The sequence below is a fragment of the Branchiostoma floridae genome, chromosome 4 (genome assembly GCF_000003815.2).
Source record: "Branchiostoma floridae strain S238N-H82 chromosome 4, Bfl_VNyyK, whole genome shotgun sequence".
Lineage (NCBI taxonomy): Eukaryota > Metazoa > Chordata > Leptocardii > Amphioxiformes > Branchiostomatidae > Branchiostoma > Branchiostoma floridae.
In genome coordinates this window covers 33,958,020-33,980,319 of record NC_049982.1, presented here as the reverse complement: position 1 = coordinate 33,980,319, position 22,300 = coordinate 33,958,020, and the positions used below count along the sequence as shown (strand labels likewise).

Below are 22,300 nucleotides of genomic sequence, written 5' to 3'. Positions count from 1 at the left end.
ATATTCTTGACATCCAACTGGTTAGAAATATAATAAAATGCCTGTCATAGTAACTTACTTATTTTAGAATTTGAATCAAGATTCATCGAAATTTTAGATGCTCAGAAAAGGAACAGTAAGGTTTGTAATTAGGTTTTTCTACCTAATTCTCTGATCATTTTATGAGGTGCACCCAAAAATTGTTTGGGTGCACCAGTGCACCTAATCCCAACAAGACTGGCAATAAAAATATTATTGCCATGACGATGATTGAGGGTACAACAATACAGCTCAAATCAGAAATAGACTGGAACTTCCCTGTCGCACTATCCCTGGCACAATATCCTAGCCCACCTATAACATAAACCTACAGCCAGCAGAAATGTACTATCCCTGGTACAGCACAATGGTCTGCCAGTAACCTAAACCTACAGCTGAGCACTACAGAAGTATTTCCTGTCTGCCTGTGGTGTATGCCTTGAACAAGCTCTAGAAAAGAAAATGTATCCTTCGTGCTTGAGGAGGTGCCTCAACCACATTAAACAGCCTCATTACGCTCACTTTGGGTATCTACTGGCTGCAAAATACACCCGATTATTATTATTATAACATAGCATAACAACCAAGACAACGTGATCCATTGTGCAGAGTTTCCCTGTCTACCACTAGTTTCAAAGGACAAATTCCTCCAGGGAGCCAGTGTGACCTACATTCCACCATTGCATACCAGACAGGCCTCAAAATTAACTTTTTTCCCTACTGTCCCAGCATTGTCCCAAAAATAAATTTCAACTGTCCCAAAGTGAGGATGGACTGTCCCAACCCTATTTTCAGAAATTATGTATTACAACAACTGTAAGTCAGAGTACGCACGCCTGAGGCTTTTAGCTAGGAATTTTTTTTAGGGTGTACATCTGTAATGTGTTGTACTCTCCGCACTGCGCGGCGGAGCCGCGCGACGAGCGCCGAAGGCACGAGCATTGTAGGGGGGTCCGGGGGTATCCTCCACCGGAAAATTTTGAAATTTAAAGCCTCTGAAATGCTATTTCCTGCATTTTGAAGTAGAATATAGCCAAATTTTTGTCTTTGCTGCAACACTACTTTTGTCCTGAGAATGGGAGATATGTGTTCTTTATTTGAGGTGGGTATGGCTTAAAGAATACATGAGGTAATTTTCAAGTAATATAACACTGATTCCTTACAATATAATGTTTCATGAGTTAATACATACAATCAGGGAGAGTAAATTAACCTTACTGCTAAAGGTGAAACTTGACTGTTACATATATAACAACAGCAAGCTAAAGAAGTCTACAAGAAAATCTGCAAACCAACAGAGGAGAAAGTGTAGCCAGGACTGCCAGGTACATCTTATTTTTCTTTTGTGTATCTACTCTGTTAAGAACATAGCTGAAAATAAATGCACTGAAAAGTTACTTGTAGCCTGTAACATCAGCGTTTTAACTTTACACAGTACAGAAAACTGTGTACAAACATTTAATTCATTGAAAATATATAGCAGAAAAGATGTGTTCCAAGGGCAAATTAAGTGAAATTTTCTCAACAAACAACATCCATTTATCAATATTTTAAAAATAAAGACTGCAACAAAAGTAATATCTCAAGTAACCGTGAAAAAATCGCGACCTCCGTTCAACATTTTCTACGAATTCAGTGCCGACACCGCCCCCCTCCCCAGTATGTCATCGTCACATTAGCTGTTGTTTTTCCCACATTCCACCGACAAACAAGCAAAAAAAACCTCCAAAACAATCCTATACATGTACTTATCACCAATGACTTCAGGCATTCGACGAGTTTTCGTAAACAAATCAAAGTTTTTACGCTTTCCTGCGTCATTTTTCCCGCGAAAACAGCGGGGATATCAGATATTCCACCAATAATGGCGCCTGGGCGCGCTACGTCACGCCGAAATGGCCAATGGGGTGCGACTCTCACGATTCGCGAGATGTGAGTGAGTGCGAGATTGCGCGAGACTTGAGGTAGAATCACCCAAAATGGCGGCTCGGAATCGGCGAATTTTGAACTTTGAGCGAAGTTTCCGGGGGAAAATAAGGGCGTACCAAAGGCGTATATCCAAAGAACAGGGCGTACATTTTGCGATTTTTTTAGCGAAGGCCGTACATTGTACGGCTGTACGCATTGCTAGCTAAAAGCCTGCACGGCGGCGGCGGCGCGGGGAGATCGGACATTCTAATGTTGATTCGTTGATTATTTTCCTATTGTCCCAAAAGTGTCCCAAAAAGATTTTTCAGTTGTCCCGGCCTAAATTTTAGTGGCCCCGGGACATCGGGACATAGTTAACTTCGAGCCCTGCCAGAGATACATCTGGAACAGATTTGGGGGGGGGGACTTGCATACCCAGCATACTGTGGAGTACTAGCATTCTGTGGAAAAATGCCTGTGCAATTCCTAGAATTTTTGCAGTCTGAACGCAATATATACCACTTGACGACTCCCCTGAGGCGTCGTCAAAAACTAATTTCGAGCCCTGGTTATGCACTCAGTTTTTCTATGCACCTAGATTTATACTTTCACCAGTGTATCTATTCCCAAAGATTAATTTCAAGCCCTGCCTATTGAGCTTTCACTAAATTTACTACAATTCAAGAAGTATTTGCAGAATTCTTGGGCTGTACTTGTACTATACCCTGTACACTTGCATGCTCTGAGGACAGCATGCTATCTGCATGGTGATATTATTATGGTCCCATTGACAAGTTGTACACAAAGAATATGCACACAGTAAAGTTGAATTGGTGATGTTGGCTTGACTCCCCTCTCTGCACAGTGAGAGTTAGTGTGGAGGTGCAGGTCCAGGTAAAGCCTGATGAGGCAGCAGACAGGCAGGGTGCAGGTTCTGTCCAGGGACATCATGGTGAGCCCTGGGTCACGTGTTTCACTGTCACCACTACCACATACCTTCAAAATACTCCTGCCCAAAAGCCATTTCTAAGTTCTAAGTGCAGTCGTGATGTCTTAAGCTTGCAGTCTAAGATCAAAGTTAAGGTCCCTTATATTTACGTTTCTGGTTCAGAATTGATTTTTACTGGGTGACATAATAATTATCCTTTTTCATTCCCCAGAAAATTAGAGCTAAGATGCAAATTGTTTTTTCCTTAGTTTGGGCCCCAGATTTTTCAGCAACCCCTTTCTACTAGAAACATTGTCCAGAAAACTGTTTGGAGAAAGTGTCATGTCAGCACAAAATTAAGAAAAAAAAGTACTCCAAGGTAATTATTTGTCTAGATCGGCTTGCAACATTTCAGTATAGATGTTTGTTTACTTCTAAAGGGCCTTAACCGTTGACCTTACCACAATCTCCTTTGGAACTAAAACTATGAGAAGTGTCAGGTCAGCCCAAAATTGTAAAAAAATGTACAATGTAATTTTGGCAATAATTTTGGGAAGAGCATGTCATTGAGAAGGATTATAAGATAGCAGGGTTCTTGTTTTTCAGACACAATTTGAAAACAATGAAAATGAGAACATTGTTACTGTGTCCAAATTTTTTGGTCATTCCGACTATACAGATTGTCAATGTTTTCTAATTGTTTGTGAATCATTTTATCATACAATGTCATCCAGTACTGGGTGTCATACATGTATGTATGGAGTAAGATGAACATGACTGTAATAATTCCCATTTCATACCAGGTCCACAATGTATTTGTACATGTACAACAAACTGTATGATACAAACATTACAACAAAAGTGACATGCATGTTAATGTGCCATATGTCTATCTGTATGTGTGCAATGAGATTACTGTGCACATACTCTTAGATCTAGAATCAAATATTCATGTGCTCAATAGTATAAACCTCTGTTATACATAAAGAGGTTTATCAGAAATCTTTACGTGTCCATGTTGTTTTGCAATGGCTCAGGATAGGGTACAATTTATAGAATGTAGTTTGATGTGATATTTAGACTTTTGTTTTTTCCGATATGATACTATTGATTATTGACAATGTTATAGTTAGAATAGTAAAATGAATAATACTGTACAGTCACAGTAATACTTTGTGCCTGACTTTCCCTAGCTGATAGTGAAGACACCAGTAGACCTGGCAGTAAGAGTTCAGGATGGGAGGGGGCCAGTCCAGGAGCTGTGGAAGGTCGAAGGTCGCGCAGGCGGAAGCAGGTTTCCTATCGTAAGATGCTGTCTGGACAGTACAGTGACAGCGAGGAAGAAGAAACTAAAGAAGAACGAAGAGCACGAATTGTGAGTGCATGTAACTGAACTTTTGAAAGGGAAGACGTGTAAATCTTGTCGCTTTATATTTCTCATTGTTATAGCTAGGGGTGGGTGCTGGTACAGAAAATTCAGGTCCAGGTACGGTCCAGATCCAGAGGATCAGGTCCGGGTCTGGACCTGAATCTGGACCTGATTATCTGTGAAACTTTATGAATTGGTGATACTCAAAACAATGGTCCATTTTGCTGGATTCTGTTTGGTGGAGTATTTTCGAATCGGTCTAACATCCGGTCTAAAGATTTTTTTCAGTTCTGATTTTTCTGGTCCTGTTCAACAAGAAGAAAAAAACGGTTCTGTACTGGTACACCATACCGGTACCCACCTCTAGTTATAGCACATGAAATGTCCAGGATACCTGGAATGTTTGATTTCTTGTTTACAGAATTTTGTTGTATACATTAGTTAAAGGTCTTATCAAAGTCAGTGACAAAAAGACCATTGACGAGTTTTCTTGTACAAAAAAGGCAAAGGAGAAAGAAGAAAGACTGCAGCGTCGTCAGAAGGCCAGAGCGGAGAGGACTCAGAAATTGAAACACCAGGGAACTGGGACTGAACGGATTAGTCCAGATAAGGGCAGTGCTGGTCAGTATACATCATCATCATTATCCTCGCCGCATGTCAGTCTCTGCTGAGGCGGGCTGTCATTGTCCTCCAAACTCTCCTGTCTGATGCTTTTGAAAAAAGCTTAGAAACTAAAGTCAATAGAGTCACTACTTGATAACCTAAAATTTCTGTTCACAATGCCTGAAAATCAATTGCAGTAAAACCTGCACCCCTAGGAATCACTTAGTACTACTATAATTGTGAAGAAATAAATAATATTTTCCAATGTTACACTAACTTACCTGTAGGCTATTGCTTAATCCCAACAAATTGAATTTATGTGTCTTTGCAGTGCTATTCTGTCACAGTATTGCTGTTTCCTTATAAGTTCTGCCAGATACATTGTGTAAATCTGAAGTCTGCTATAATGTCTAATTGTTTTTTTTTTTTTTTTTTTTTTTTCAAAGGTACATTTTGTATAATTTTGGTGTTGATTTGGTTTCTTTAGAATTGAAAGAGGAAAGCCCTTCAACTAAGGAGTCACCTCAAGATCGTAGGAAGAAGGTCATGGAGCAACGTAAGCAGAGTCTTAAAGAGGCCAAGAAGGAGCAGAAGGTTCTAGAGAAGAAGAGAGCGTTGCGCAGAAGGCTGACTGTGAACCCAAAGTACATGTCCGAAGACTTTGCCTCTCTTGACTTCCACATCGCAGGCACGCGGGAAAGTGTTATCGCAGTCGAAGGAGAAGCAGTCATTGTAAGTTACAATTAAACTTCTCCTTCATCTGTTAGCCTTGTCTGCTGATGGTTGCTTGGTACCCCTTTTACTCCGAGAAGGACGGTCACCTCCTGAAGGAGTCTTGTAGTTGGGCCATGTTGATGTGACTGTATGGATGACATAATCTCTCACCTCACCTCACCGGTTGTAGGGGTAGCAATGCAGCAATGATTTGTTATGATTTTGTAAGGGCTCCCTTGGCAATCACTTAGTAATACGAAGGAACCACCCTGAAGATTCATAAATAAATAGATAAATAAGTGGTCAGGTTGATTTAAATGACTAAGCACACAGAGTATACCAAACAATTATATCAAATCATAGATTCTTTATTTTTGTTCTTTCAACACCTATTCTTTTTTTATTTCAGACGTTCAAATTGACATTCTATGACATTAGTTTCCAGTTACTTTTATTTGTAAGTCTTTCTGCAGAGTGGGAAAAGGCCTTGTTTTATAGCCGTTTCCGGTAGCCATTTCCGGTAGTTTATCCAATCAAAACTCAGAATTTTTCTTCCAAATTTAGCCAATCAAAACTCAAAACCGGGCGATGACGTCACCAACAGCGAGGTACAACGTGTGGTACATAGAATGTTTGCCGTCCCCATTCTGATTGTGGTTTGCTCAGTGACTATTACGCTTTTTATTCATTTTGCCATGTTTGCCTTCATTTTTTACATAGCATACGATATGTTATAAAAAGATGTACTAGTAATTTACTGTAAATGCTCAAAGCTTTAAAATGTACAACAATTGAACAGTGGAGTATGTTTTAGTTTTAGTTTTAGTAATATACTTAAGCAGCTGACTTTGGTAACAACAGTACCAACACCTTTTGGATTTTAAAGAGAAAAATTGGGAAACATCTATTATCATAATACCGCCAAGTTTACTGCAAGTTTGCAAGCGATACTAATTTGACAGATGATCAACGTCTCCTTTTCTTTAGTCACATGTTGCTGATAAAGCTTACCCTTGCCACTTGTTTTCGGTATCTTTTTTTGTCTCTCTTGTCGTGCTTAAAACGTAATATCGTAATCGTAGCACACCCCGGAATTACACGGAGAACGGGTGCGTGTTTGGGAGGAGGTTCAATAATAAGGCCAGGAAGAAACACGGCACAATTAAGTGCCGCTATGTACCTTTATTCATCTTCTGCTGTTCCTTCCTTTCCTGTTAGTAATTGCACAAAGCACAAACCTGCATGAGCATACAGAAAGTAATGAGAAAACGGACGTATACTATCAAGAATGTTCATTTAATTTTGGTCCGTCACAACCGCTATGACGTAAAACTTTACTGCTGTCTTGGAATGCACCGTTATCGAAGCCTTTTTGAAAATGTGTGAACCACATGGATGTCTGAAGTGTGCATACCTCGGAAATTATTGTTGCTGCGCTAGTGGATCACCGAAAATTTATCGTAACGGTTTATGTCATTTGGCGGTATAAGTATTAATGGCGGTGTTATGCCAATAGATGTTACTGTAATTGTGAAAATATGGTAAGTTTTGAAATGGTAAATACAATGTATGTATTTTTTTTTAATCAGGTAGAAGCACATGATGCACCTCCCAAGCCAGAAGAAGCTAGCTGTGTCCCAACTTCTGTTCTATCTGAAGAAACAACCAGTAAATCAGTAAGCTGTAATACAGTCACATTGTATGGATAGAGAATTGATTCACTTTGGAGTCAAACTTAGGGACAAACAAGTTTTTCAACTTGATTTGAACATATTGCACACAACTGACATGATTGTCTTTCAGTTACGATTTTGACACTTAAGTCATATATGTTGTATATGGATATTTTTTAGTATCTTGATGCACTGTTTGTAACAAGAGCTACAATGAAGGCAACTGACATTTATGCTGTAGCACTGAATATCGAAATGGTCAAGTGTACCGTGTTGCTAAGCCATGTGATGTAAGCATTAGAATGTCTTGAGCTTGTACATGTATTTTATATTCCATTACGTGGACATTTTGCAGCGTTCTAACTCTACATATACAATAATAGGCTCATGTAAAGAGAGCACCAACACCAACAAATGTCCCAGCTAAACAGCGACCTCGGAGAAAGGGTGCTGCAAAGATACAGGTGAAGCTGGAGAAGAGACAAGTGCAGCTGGGCTCTTACACATACACCTTCAGTAAGTAATGGTGCTTATTCTTATAGTGGTACCCATGATAATAATCACTTCTTCATGAAAACGACTGGGCCATTGTGGCCACTTTTTGTTGTTCTCTTGGATTATTGGACACAAACCTTAAGTGTCTCAAAATTCAACATTTCCCGATTACATGCAGACATAACAGAATTGTTCAATAAACATATAAAATATTTTGTTTGTTACCTCCATGAAATGTCATGGAGGTTATATTTTACCCAGCGTTTGTGTGTGTGTGTGTCTGTCTGTCTGTCAACAAGATAACTCAAGAATGGCTGGATGGATTAGTTTCATACTTGGTGTGTTGGTGGGGTGTGATGAAAGCTGGAAGTGATTAGATTTTGGGCCCCCTAGCGGCATCCCTTGGTACTGCAGCACAACTTCCGGTTTTGCTATCTCGTGTTCTGAACACGCTATGGTCACGATTTTTGAGTGTTAGATAGCTCTTGTGCTCAGGAATAAGTGACATAAGTTTTGGCCCCCTTAGTAACCGACTAGGTTTGGGATAGCAGGGGCATTTTTGTCAAAAACTTCTGAAGAGTTTAACTCAAGAAGGGAACAATGGATTTTCATGATTTGTGGTATGTAGGTACCTTAGACAATGTTGTACAAGATAAGATACTAATTATGCAAAATAGGAGTATATTTGCATAATTAATGAGAATATTCTATCATAGCAGTTTTTTCAATGTATCTCTTGTCCCGGACATGATATAGTCTTGACATTTAGGTGGTAAATAGCTTGCAGTGTCATGACAAAGTGGGGCAGATTTCAGCCCACTAACATGTAATTTCGGAACTGCAGGGGCGTTTTTGTCAAGACATTCCAAAGAGGATAACTGCAGAAAGGATTGACGGATTGGCATCATTTTAGGGGTGCAGGTAGCTTAGGCAAAGGTGTTCATAATGATATACTTGTTATGCAAATGAGGACCTTATTTGCATAATTAATGAGGAAATTGTATAATACCATTATTAGCAATAACTGGACTTCAATAAATGTAACACTTATTAATTATGATAGATGGAATATAAGCAGATACCAAATATGGTAATGAGGAACTTATTTGCAGAATTTAAGTAAAAATTGCAAAGCCGCTTTATGTCTAATGATTGGAATCTTATACTTGTGAGATGTGTACGTTAGTCAATGATGAACAACACAACGCATAAATTATGTTAATGTATTAGTCAATTGCATAAAATTTACAAAAGCTCTAAATTTTCATGGAGGTATGAGGTCGCTGAACTCTAGTTTATTTATTTATTTATCCAGGGGTACATGTTGCCTGGCCGGCGTTTTTATACACCCTTCCAATGCTATTGAACAGCAAATCTTGCAAATCATACATGTACTTCCAGTTCCTGATTCCTGCTGCCGGGTGATCAATGCCTATTGAATAATATTTAGGCCCCGTTCATGATTCAAAAAATGAAACGGTTCTATCGGTTAGGCCAGCTGAAACAGATAAGTTTTGTCATCATGAACGCTCCGAAACGGATCTGATGCTACAGGAAACGTTTTTTTTTTGGAACCTCCTCGCGAGGTAGTATTGAAACGGTTTCTTCCTTATCCGGAATTGCGAATTTGCATCATGAACGCAAAAGCGGCGCGATCCGTTTTACATCCGGGCATGTGCGTTCATATTTGGTGGCGCCACGGGGGAAAAGTACAATTTTTTATCTGTCATTCGGGTGTTTCGGCCGCGTTTTCAATCGAAAAATTTGTTTTTATCATCGGGCCGCCTCCTGGTCAACTGAGGAGCTAGCAGTCTTGATATCGCAAGGGGAATGTGTCAGGAGATCCAGCGGAAATGTCATAGCATGACATATATCAGGACCACAATGTTTTCAGAGGCATTTCCAAGGTCATAACAGAACCCAGCTTTGAATTCAGTAAGACATTGGTTCAATTTCGATCAAAGACCAATAATCTGACACAGAAGTACAAGTTTGGGCAAGATCACAACAACCTCAGAGGTCGCATTACCATGCCTTTTCAAGGAACTGAAACTTTTTGCAAGTTTGCATCTTGAACGCAAAATGCAAACCGTTTCCTGTCGTTTGCTGTCGGATTTCCAGGCCTAACCGATAGAACCATTTCATTTTTTTACATCATGAACGGGGCCTTAGATGGCTGTTTGATCATCATCAGGAAATGTTGTATTTTAGTGGCATTTGTGACACAAGTATTTGAAGAATCCTGTGGCCATTTGTTTTACATACCTTGAGTGGTTGATATTGACAGGCTTGACTCTCCTTCTGTCATGACTTGTCACAAGACTTTTGTGCATAGTGTGTTTGGAATAAAGTCCATTTAGACCTTTTTAATTGATCAGAAGAATTTTATTTGCTACAAAATGTACTACCTATTTACTAAGGTTGATGGTCACGAAAGAGTTATCAAAGTATGAATAAGGAATGCGTATGGAAAATGCAGTTCTTTGGTATGGAGAGTTTGCTCAGGTCTATCTTATGATATGGTCATGAGAACATGCATGAAGTTGCGAGCTATAGAAAAGCTACATTGTACTAGCCATGCTCCAATCCAACAGAGGATACATTTTGTAATGGATTTTTTTTCTCCCCTGCAGACCTACCGAAGCCCAGCACTGCCAACTTTCTGCTCAGTACGACTGCCTCCATCCCTGAAGTGTTACAGAACTCACAGCCAACCAAGCCCAAGAAGAGAAGGGCCTCCAACATAGGGGCAAGCTTTGTCCCACCCAGACCTGGATCTGCACAGGGCAGGGGGAGGAGGAGGTCTGTTGTTCTGTGTGAAATGCAGTATATGTGTCTATTTGTGTATCTGCACTGCAGTTTCTGTTTGTCTCTCCATAGGGTACTTACTGTCAATGCGTAACATCTCTTATCTTGCCTGGTTTTAAGTTTGACAAATGCCCATCTACATTCATATTCTCTCTTCACAGGGGATCTACGGCCAGTGACAAGCTGGACAAAGGTTATGACACATCCCCAGCCCCACCCTCTCCCTCCCCACCCCCTCCCAGACTGGACTCAGCCCAAGAGGAGAAACCTCCCGACGGCACAACAAAGGGTCCACAAAGTAGCTCTCTAGACACGACTACAAAGAACATAAAAAGTATTGAATTAAATAAAGGAGTAGAAAAGGCTGTTATAGATGTTGAGATTGGTAAAGATGGCCAGAAGGAAATGGAAAAGCCTTCAACAGTATCAGACAAAACTAAGGCAGAAATAGGAGATACTAGTACCGACAAAATGTATGAAAAAGCAGGGTCAAAGGATGAGGCTACAAATGACAATGGAAAGGACAAAAACAGGAAGATAAATGCTCTTGAATCAAAACAAGAAGATATTGCAAAACCCACAGAAAGGCTTATAGAGTCGCCACAATTGATGGAGAAACAAGTGACTAACACCCAGCATGAAGGAGATAGCAAAGTCCCATCAGCTGATTGCTCCATACCATCTAAAGACTCAGAAAGTCAATCAGCCACTTTTGAGAAAAATGCCACTGATGAACCCAAACAAGCAGAGGCTCTTCCAATGGAGAAGTATGAAGAGCCCACCACTCCACCCACCCCCACACAGGATGAACAGTTTGAGTACCAGCCTCTGAACACTGAGACAACCTACTCCATCCCTATAGTTGCACTGCAGCCTTCTGCTTCTGAATCTGCAGTCCAGATGCCAGCTGATGCAGGGCTGTCTTTGAAAGAAGAGGAAACGAGGGAATGCTCTGAAGGTTCTGTAATTTTCCATTGTTTCTAATGTTTCAGAGCTAGAAATGCCCGTGCACATACGCTTCTGTACAGCCAAGTTTTGAGCGGTGCCCCTAATCTTTTACTGGGTGACCTACAGCTGGCGCACTCATAGATAATTTGTGTAACGTTATTTTTATTTTTTTTTAACTTAAGAATTGATCGTAACTTAAGAATTCTATTCATTTAGCTTAAGAAATCTATGTTTCATACATGGATTGCTCATTCATATACATGTAATGATTTATAGTTAGCTTTAACATTTTATGTTTCATACGTCATTTATTTGCTCAATCATTTACACTTCCGATTGGTTTGATATTTCTCAATTGTTGCTGTTCCTTTTAATTAGAATTCTATGTGTTGGTAGAATCCATAGTTAAAAAAGTTGAAACTTTGTCAAGCATAACAGAAGAAAGACTCACCATAAATTTTTGGTCGAGTACTCCAACCTTCTTCGTCTTATATTTAGTAAACTTGTAATTTGAATGGTATTAGTGTAGTGCAGTGGAAGATGGCTATGTAGAAGCCAGGCAGGCTTGTTTCTCCCCTCCCCCTCTCAGTATGGTAAGGCATTTTTCTTTACTTTATTTTTCATAGTACAGTATGGTTGAAATGTATTGTTTTATCTCAATTCATACATTGATTAAAATATATTGTCTTTCTTGTCCAGGCAGAGATACATGTACCTGAGAAAATGTGGTTTCATAGCCCACCCAGTACTTATTTACTTCACTATCATAGAATTATAGCGTGATGTCTCCCATCATTTTAATTTAAGATAGCAAAAGTAAGTTGTTCTATGGTCTGGGTCGGACATCATAGTTCATCTTTTCCTTAAGCAATGGTTCTTTATGCAAATTAGGCGATGATGCCTGAAACTAAAAATAAATTAGGCAGCATAACTTGAGTAATACTTGTGCCAATAACAGGAAACATTTTCTTCAGCCATTGTTGTATATTTAAGTCATCCATTCACAGGGCTCGAAATTCATTTTTGAGATAAGGTGCACTGGTGCACCCAGCTTAAAAAATTGGGTGCACCAAAAAAATTTTGGGTGCACCACTTAAATGTAAATAGAATGTCAGAAAAACCTAACAACAAAACATAGTTACATGCTATCAAATTCTTAAACAAGTACCATGACCGACATTTTTATTATCTTTCTAACCCTTAGATGTCAAGATTATGATACATCAGATGTATACTAGTACACTTTGATATCTTTACATATATAAACCAAAGAAAATATTTGGGTGCACCCTGTGCACCCACGGAAAATAATTGGGTGCACAGCTCCAATTTTGGGTGCACCTGGGTGCACATGCACCCAGTATTTCGAGCCCTGATTCATGAAGCAATTGTTGTACTTCACAACAAGAGTAGTTTTTGATAAGACAGTAATTTGATTGGATTTAATTTACCCATGATACATTGTATGAGCCATATCTATGACACATTGGATTTCAGAACTTGCTATAGTGAACTCATAATGTGGAAGCCAGCTCACGGGTATGCACCTGCTGGGCGACCTCGACTAACCTACATAGACCAGCTTGCTCGTGATGTGGGGTTGACATTTTAGGGGACAGAGCACTCTGGAAAGAAAGAGTGGATCTGGTCCGGGCAACCCGCCCATGATCATGATGATGATGATGATGATGATGGATTTCTACAAAATTTGCGTAGAATAATGCAACATTGAAACCAAATGAACTGAAATTTAGTAAGGCCATTAGCAATCCGTTCTATGGGGTATGTTTTCCCTAACAACGGTTCCCATAGAAACACGTCAGGCATTTTCAAGGGCCAGCAAATAAACACTCTTCTGCTGCGCTTGTAACTTTCTTCAAGTGTGATGTCAATTGGACAAGAATGACACTAGTTACATGTATGCTGCATTATTCTAGGCAAGTTTGCAGAAATCCAATGCATCATAGATATGGCTTATACAATGTATTATCATGGGTAAATCAAATCCAATCAAATTATTGTCTTATTAATTACTCTTGTTGTGAAATACAACGATTGCTTCATGAATAGATAACTTTGATATACTTAAAATGGCTGTAGAAGCCATGGGCGTCCCCGTTGCCACGGAATTATCTTTTCCTTAGCAATGGTTGCCATAGAAACGAGCTAGGCACTTCCAAGGACCTGAAATTGAAAACTCTCCTGCCGATTGCGACTTTCACCAAGTTTGATGTTATTTGCACAAGTATTACTCAAGTTAATGCTGCTTTATTTTCAATTTTGGGAATAATTTATTAATAATTTATTAAGGTACATTAACCCTATCCAGACTGGGGGGGGGGCTAAAAGTGCCCGCGGCAACTTTGACCCTCTATAGCTCCCAAACGGCTTGTGCTAGAACAACCAAAATTGCTGAGTTTTCCTAAAATATTGTTGGCAACAATTTTTAAAAAATTGAGAAAGTTTATGATTTTTCGTGTTGCCATGGCAACGGGTTTCTGAAAGGCAAATTTTACAAAAAATCACGTATTTTGGTTTAAACAATGGGATTTTAAGATTTTCTTGCTAAACTAAACATCTTTTCATATATCTTTAATATCTAAGACATCTTAGTTGAACATTCATAATTAAATATAAATTATGCTAATGAGATGACGTAATTGGTCAAAATTCAAGATGACCGCCAATATCATGATGAAAAGTATAACAAGCTTATTTTCACTCAAATTTCATCACTACTTGGTATTTTCTTACAGAAAACATTCATTTGAACGTTTTTAATCCATTTTCAAGGGGTTTTAGCGTTATATGTTGAAAAAAATGTATCTCGAAAAAATTAAGGTTGATAATCCAAGATGGCGGATAGCTAAACTACCGATGACGTCATTCTATGACGTCATTTTCAAGTCATTGCGTCGGCTTTTGACAACAGAAGTCTTAGAACACTTAAATATTAATAAGAAACCTTTATTGGTAACTTTTTGAGTGAGATATTTAGGTATTATGGGAATTCCCCGTTTTAGCCAAAAATATCAATTAATGACGTCATAATTACGTCATATTACGTCATACTGATATCAAAATGTCAGGAATTATAAAACTCGATGAGCACAACCTTCCCTGCCACACAAATAGAGCATGTAGAGTATAGCTTAAATGCCCACTAGAAACACCTGTTCAGCAAATGCATTCAAACTTGGGTTGGCCCATGGTAAGAGAAAGATTTGCCATCAGCACTTTGACTATGTTTTTCAGAATACTTGTCAGTAAGGAGCCCCATAACATTTACAGCTCCATCGTCCCTGTCCATTCTACCCACACATATTCAACTAGATTATCCGATTCCTTCAGTTTTAAACTACCTAAGCCCAAAACAAACTCAAAAAAGCGAACTTTTCTCTACCGTGCCATCAGTCTATGGAATGTCCTACTGCCACACATCAAATCCCTGCCCAACATTTCACGATTTAAAACGGCAATCTACCATCATGTATTCTCAAGTTGATAGTTTTTTCTTTATGATTGTGAATGTTTTTATCTGTTATGTATATATATACATGTATGTTTGTGGTGTATCTGTTCGAACCCTGGAAGACTAGCCCTACGGGCTAAAGGGTATCTTGATAAAGGAATAAAGGAAATAATCAAAATCTTAATTCATTCATTCATTCTTTAAAAAGAAATAAATACAGTCACCTCTATGCCTATACCTCTGTTTTATTGTCAAAAGGCATAGAGGAAGATCTCAAATGTTTTGATAGGTTTAATGAGTCAAAGCACTGTCCATGAAAGAGCCTCATATACATGTATTTTGTCTTCCCTGAAGTTGTTAGTTAAAAAAGTTAAACCCTTCCCGCGCCAAGGGCGGTGCCTATCTCTGGCGCATAGGGCGGTGCCCATCTCTGTTTGTTTGTTTGTTTACTGGTTTATTGGTTGAACACTCTTGGCAGCCAAAAGGCTGAATTGTGAGATTCATAGTTACAAGCTTTTTACAAACACTACAGGAGACTACATCAATCACCTTATACACATTTGTTGTTACAAAGTTTTTACAAGCAATACAGGTGAATACATCAATCACCTTATACACATTTGTAGCTAATTTACAATCATGATAAAATACAATAACAATTACACATCAATTTAAATAAAAGTTATTCACTGCTGTTCAAGAGCTTGACAATGTAAGGTAATGGACTTTGGGCATATCGTTTTGTGCGTGCTGGTATGGTGTCAATTTTGTTTGTTTGTCTCGTTTTCCTCCCCGTGACTTCACCTCTTGTGCATGGTAGCCAAGTGTGGTACAGGTTTGACTTGGCCAGCTTCTTTCCAAACTCCAGGCAAAGGTCCTCCCTCCTCTCATAGAGGCTCTGTAACTTCTGTGCTTTGCAGGACTGCTCATATGAGGGGGTATGTCCTAGGATGATCCTAGTTGCCCGTCGTTGGATTCTTTCGATCTTCTTGTGTTGTGTGTTCGTAAGGCCAGGGTGCCAAACAGGGGCAGCGTATTCCAGGACGGGACGAATGAAGCAGGTGTATACAGTCACTAGGTCTTCCACGGGTACGTTAAACTGTCGGAGTCGGCAAAGAAGGTACAGTCTCTGACCTCCTTTCTTTGTTATGTCCGAAACGTGGGTGCCCCACCCTAGGTCTCCTTGGAACGTCACTCCTAGGCACTTGGCGACACTTACAGGTACAATTTCCAGCACGTGGCCGTGGATGGTGAGAGGGGGTGGCGGAGGTGGTGTGTGGCTGAAGCAGACGTGAACGGCCTTGCATTTCCCAGGATTCAGTTTCATGCTGTTCTTATCTGACCATGAAGATAGTACAACTCATTAGCCCTGGGCCACACATTAGTTTCATTAGCCCTGGGCCACACACAACGCAATCACTACAGCAGGGCGCTAGTCCACTGGTAGTGGTGTGTGTTCAACTTCCATACTCTTTCCCGAATGCTGAGTGCTAAGCAGAGAAAGCAGCATGTACCATTTTTAGAGTCTTTGGTATGACTCGGCCCACTCTACCCACTAGGCCATTGCACCGGCTACTCATTTTCACCTGAGTATAGTGAGGAAAGCCGTGTAAAGTGTCTTTCCCAAGGGCACAAGATCGGTGACACGCAGTCGGATTCGAACCTGCAACCTCTCGGTCACGAGGCACAAATGCCGCCGCTGCGCCACGCGACTTCACACTTCCCTGAAGTTGTACTTTTTGTTAAAGAGTTGTACATTGTTAAGAGATTTTTTGGCTATTGTTACAGAGGAGAACAGGAAGAGGAGTGATTCTCCTGCCAGCCAATCATCATCCAGCTGCAGATCCCGTGGGAGGGAGAATGAGCAGAAGAGAGACAGGAAGGGTTGCAGTGGGACATCTTGTGAAACCAAGGAGAGGTACAATGTATGGTTTCTAAATGGTTGCTCAAAAATCATCTTTGATTGAGTCTTTAGTAAGACACCAGGAGGGAATGCAGGCAGAACATGCAGGTAACTGAGTGGCCTGCTGAGCCAAAACAGAAGTCACTCCAGAGGCGCACAGGTAGTACAATGTATGTGACTGCCATGCAAGAATGCAGGGGAATACTAGCCATCTCTAGTACAGTGCCAACGCAAAGGTATACACATAATGAGTTTTCAATGACCACTGTCGCTTTCTTAAGGATGGATACTGACAACCCATCACTTCAGAACGTAAACTGGCGAGTTACAGACACACGATCAGGTGATCTTGTGGATACATGACGTCAGCAATTAGTCAAACGTGCCAGGCGCCAAACGCAAAATACATGTAGGTTTTGATTATGCAGATGATGAACTCATTTGCATAATTAATGAGAAAAGATAATAATTCCATAGTGGTAAATGATGGGAATTTCAATACTTACAACATTCTGAAGCTTAGTGAAGGTGAACTTTATTAGACATAAATCATGCAAATTAGTTTAATGAAATTAAACGTGATCAAATGTAGACATGTTCGCACATGTCTACACACGACGGGGTTATACCGCCCCTTACGGGGTGACATACCCTTTCGTAGGCTAATTACAAGACGGGGATGCGCCAGGTCTCCCGTCCGGGTGAATGATGTAATTCACCATGTGGCTGATACGAGACAGAGATTCGCCAGGCCTCCATCCGGGTGATTTAAAGTGAATCACCAACTCCCGACAGAAGGATTTGCACCAACGCACACCGCACCATCGCACGTGTGGGGGTTCTTTAACGTGCATGGGGTATGGCTCTCCCCATACACGGGACCTCCATTTAACGTCCTATCCGAGGGACGACTCATTTTTCACTTGAGTAAAGTGAGGAAAGTCGTGTAAAGTGCCTTTCCCAAGGGCACAAGACCGGCATCACGGTAGGCGGATTCGAACCGGCGACCTCTCGATCACGGGCCGAATACAATACCACTGTGCTACGCGGCCCCCTCAAGGGGCAAATTAGTTTAATGAAATTAAAATTGTTACTGTGTTAGAGTAAGAACAATAAAAAAAGGCAAGTCTTCCCTTCACCACATGGTGTATAGCAGTGTGCCCATCTCTGTTTCCTTAGCCCTAAGGCCACTCAACTGTGTGATAATGCTACAGCAGTGGAGGTTACAATGAATTTCTGTTTCTCTTCAGAGGAGTGGAGGCACGGTCCGCACAGAAGAGTAAATCATCAGAATCCACCCAACAACGTTCTCCACAACATGCTGTAGAACCTAGAGGAGGTAAGAGGGATGACAACAGTGTACAACCTAAGCGAGGGCATGCTCCAACACATGCGTACAGAAAGTCACCTTCGTCACAAAGGAAACGCTGTTCCCCTTCACCTGTTGTAGAAAGTGGAGGAGGGGGTCAAGAAGTCAAAGGTGGAAGGTCAAGGAGAAACAGCTCTCCCCAGGGGATAAGGTCCACCAGGAGAAGTACTGCTGATGACATGCCTATATCCAAGAGACCAAGAAAAATGTAAACTTGACCTTCCCTAGACTTTGCTCCTTTACTTAACACTATTGTAGTCTTTTTTAATAGTTTCTAGGGATTTTAGTTACCTTTGCCAGAATGGCGGAAGGTTATGTTTTAAGCGTGTGCATCAGATTCTGTGTGTCTGTCTGTGTGTCAACAGCATAACTCGAGAAGCCTTGGATGGAGCCTGATGATATTTGGTAGGTGGGTAGGGTCATGAAAATGAAGTTTAACTTTGATAATGGGCCCCCTTGCTAAGGTACTGCAGTGGACCTTCCATTTTTGATATTTCATGTTCTGGACATGCTGTGGTCATGATTTTTGAGTGGTAAATTGCCTTTGGGGCAGAAAGTGAGTGTGTGAGTTTGGGCCCCCTACCATTTTTTTTCGGAACTGCAGAATCGACTTCCTTTCAAACTTTCGAGTATAACTTAAGAACATGCTGACGGATCGTCATGATTTTTGGTATGTACCCTAAGTGATGACTTACATAATGGAATACTAATTATGCAAATCAACAGCTAATTTGCATGATTGATGAGGAAAGTTTATTAATCCACTGCATTCCATGATGGGAGTTTCAAACTTGTCACATACAATGTATGCAACTGAGAAAGAGAGAAATTTCAAAAGATATTAAGTATGACCTAATTTGCATAATGAATGGGAAAATATGAATGTGTTGACAGAACATTATAATTTCTGGTATGTAGATAGTCTAAGTGAAGACTTAAACATTAAACTACTAATTATGCAAATTAACAGCTTATTTGCATAATTAAGGAAGAAAGTTCATAAATCCACTGCTTTCCATGATAGGACTTTCAAAGTTTTCACATATGTAACAGAGAAACAGGGTAGAGAGTATGAGGTGTATATTTGGGTCCCCTAGCAGCTTTTTTGAACTGCAGGATCTGGTTTAGTTTTAGACTTTGAAAGAGAATAAGTCAAGAAGGGATGAACGGATCATCATGGTTATAGCTTATGTAATGCTTGATAAATTTGATATTATTTTGGTAAATTTTATAAACCCACTCCGTTCCTTGAAGAGTATAACTCAAGAAAGGAACAACGTATTTTCATGATTTTTGGTAGGTAGCTACCTGACAAAATAAAATACTTATTATGCAAAATATGAGTACATTTGAATAATTAACAAGAATATTCTATCATGGCAGTCTTTTCAATGTATCTCTTGTCCCGAACATGATATGGTCTTGAAATTTGGGTGGTAGATAGCTTTTAGCATCATGAGAAAGTGGAGCAAGTTTGAGCCCTCTAGCAATTAACTTTGGATCTACAAGGGCGTTTTTGTTAAGACATTCCAATGCTGGTATTTACAGAAAGGAATGACAGATGTCATTATTTAGGCATGCAGGTAGCTTAGGCAAGGATGTTCATAACAATTTACATCTTATACAAATCATTCTACATAACAAACCTGGTTTATTTGGTTATGTATAGTTCTACATGCACAACACTACACAAGGTAATCTTATGGAAAAACATGTACAGTGATCTGTTATAGTGGATGAGGCCCTTGTCACACAAACATGTAGCTGGAATGGGTCATGATGGGAGCTAGTTGTCAGAAAGGTATGGGAGGTTGCCTACATGTACATGTCAGGATAGTCGTGTTCTGCTTGGATATGATCACAGGAGCAAACTGTAGCTAGAATCCCTTGTAACTATTGAAAAAATGTACAATAATGTATCTTGATTTTGTCATATTTGTCCTACTTAAGGATATAAAGAAGAACACCTTCTTGGTAAAAGTAAATATATAATCATATATAGCATTAGTTTTATTCAATAGTATCAGTTTTGAAGGTTTAATTCTTGACTACAGTAGTCTTATATGCATAAGAGCCCAGTATGTGGAAAACGTAATAGAAAATGCTGTTGCAATTGCTACTACATGTTTTGACTACTAGTATATACATGTAACATGACTAGAATTGAAGCGTTATGTTGAAATATATTGCTGTTAGTGGAAATGTTTGATTAAAGAGCACTTGTTCAGAGTAATTGTAACAGATATAGCAACCATAGGAGGGGCACTAAAAGGCAAGATTTTTTCCAAGGTAGACCAGTAGTCGTAGGTGTGAATAATAAGAAACTGAGAATCACAGGGTAAGTTCCGCCCCTGAATTACGAGTGCTTTTTCTATTTTGTTCACAACCTCTGACTCAACCTGAAAATAGAATAACATTTTACACATGCATGATTGGAATTTAAAACAAGGACGATCGATATTCTGTTTACCACTATACCAGCATGTTGCTGACATATAGAACCTGAGTGTTTTAGCAAGTCTGATGCATAGTCTGACACGTCATTTCAAGGGAGGCATGCAAAATTACCAGTGAATATCTGTACATGAAAATTGTTTTTGAACATCTAAAAACATGTACATGTCATCAGCAAAAACACCTCAATCTCAAAGAAAATTGAGTTTTAAGTTGGAAATAGTGGTGCAAATTTAAGTACCAGTTTAAAAATGCAATGCTGAGTGTAAACAGATACATGTGTAGAAAAATACCAATAGGTCTCAGAGAAAAATGAATTTCTTGTAACATGAATGAGAAGAATATTATGAAAATGTCTTCATTGCTTTCAATAAAGGAAACAAGAGTTCAGAGACCTCATACCTCCATGAAGTATTCTGATTATGCCAATGACTTTCACATCTGCATAATTTATACTTGGTTATGCACACCTTTACTGACTTATACAAGGCGCGATGTTGACAATCCAGTTATTTACTACTTAGGACACTTTCACATTATTATGCAAAGTAGAGACCTATTTGCATAATTGGTATCTGCTAATCTAACACCTACCAAAAACTACATATACATGTATTTGAGTCGTATTTAAGTCCTATAATTGAAAACACAGTAAATCTAGATTTTCCTCATTAAGTATGCAAATTAAGTCCTAGTTTATAATGTGCATAATTTGCACTTCATTATATACATCTCTGCCAAAGATACCTGGATACTAAATATCATGGAAATGCATAATTCCTTTGTTCTGTTATGCTCTTTGAGAGATTTTGAAAAAAAAGCCTATCCAGATCCAGAGCAAGCTGCTAGGGGCATGGGCAATTTGGCGAATTTGGCAAAATGGGCAATAGGCCTTGGAAGTGTTGTTTTTATTGAATGGTTGTATTACAATAAAGAATAAATAAAGTACATAGTGGTGCCACACTCAAACAAACTGGCACTCAACTTGAGTTTTAAGCTAATCGTTGACAAAGAGACCGAGCCACCAGATAACGGCAACCCACTGTGCTCATAAATGGCACCGTCAGTGCTGGACTTCGGCCATCCTTGAGCTCGCTGGTTGGTTTTGGTGACCTTCTCGTGCTGGTCCTCATTCGGAGACCTTCAGGTGTCTTCGCCCAGAACTCTCTGTTCGGCACCCGCTCAGGTGATCCCAAGTACCTGACAACAATTTGTTGGCTTACCGCCTATGGTAAGGGTCCCAAACATACATGACTTCTTTCTTACATCACAAACTATCTGCCACCAAAACAAAATCAAGACCATAGCGTACATTTGTATAAGGGTCAAAAGATACAAAAACAGAATTTCTGCTGCATTGCCAAGGTCACATACCAGAGGGCTTAAAATTGACCTTCGTCTTCCCAATACCTACCTACATACTAAATATCACCGCAATACATTCAGAGGCTCTAGAGTTATGCTGACCAAAATATCCGGAAACACAAACAGACACACCAAAAACTATACTTTCTTTTTTTCATGAAATTAATAAATGGTTTTCAATATCTACAAATCGTTTTTAAGTCCAGGTACCATTCCCTGCTTTATTTTTGTATTGACGCACATTATGTATTTTCATGTATATATCTACTTATT

The 22,300-nt window shown here is 39.6% G+C and overlaps 1 protein-coding gene across 2 annotated transcripts in view; it reads left to right on the top strand.

Moving 5' to 3' along the window:
* LOC118412858 (biorientation of chromosomes in cell division protein 1-like 1) overlaps positions 1 to 21,957 on the top strand; it is a 40,255-nt gene extending 18,298 nt beyond the window's left edge. Inside the window, exons 7-16 of one of the 2 annotated variants that reach the window (XM_035815900.1) lie at positions 2,792 to 2,878; positions 4,048 to 4,229; positions 4,727 to 4,844; positions 5,314 to 5,558; positions 7,130 to 7,216; positions 7,597 to 7,729; positions 10,342 to 10,510; positions 10,678 to 11,474; positions 16,725 to 16,854; positions 18,090 to 21,957. In XM_035815900.1, coding sequence (XP_035671793.1) covers positions 2,792 to 2,878; positions 4,048 to 4,229; positions 4,727 to 4,844; positions 5,314 to 5,558; positions 7,130 to 7,216; positions 7,597 to 7,729; positions 10,342 to 10,510; positions 10,678 to 11,474; positions 16,725 to 16,854; positions 18,090 to 18,420 — 2,279 coding nt within the window. In that variant the 3' untranslated portion in view covers positions 18,421 to 21,957. The remainder of the gene's footprint in view (positions 1 to 2,791; positions 2,879 to 4,047; positions 4,230 to 4,726; positions 4,845 to 5,313; positions 5,559 to 7,129; positions 7,217 to 7,596; positions 7,730 to 10,341; positions 10,511 to 10,677; positions 11,475 to 16,724; positions 16,855 to 18,089) is intronic. The other variant, XM_035815901.1, reaches the window with a different exon arrangement.
* The last annotated feature ends 343 nt before the right edge of the window (positions 21,958 to 22,300 follow it).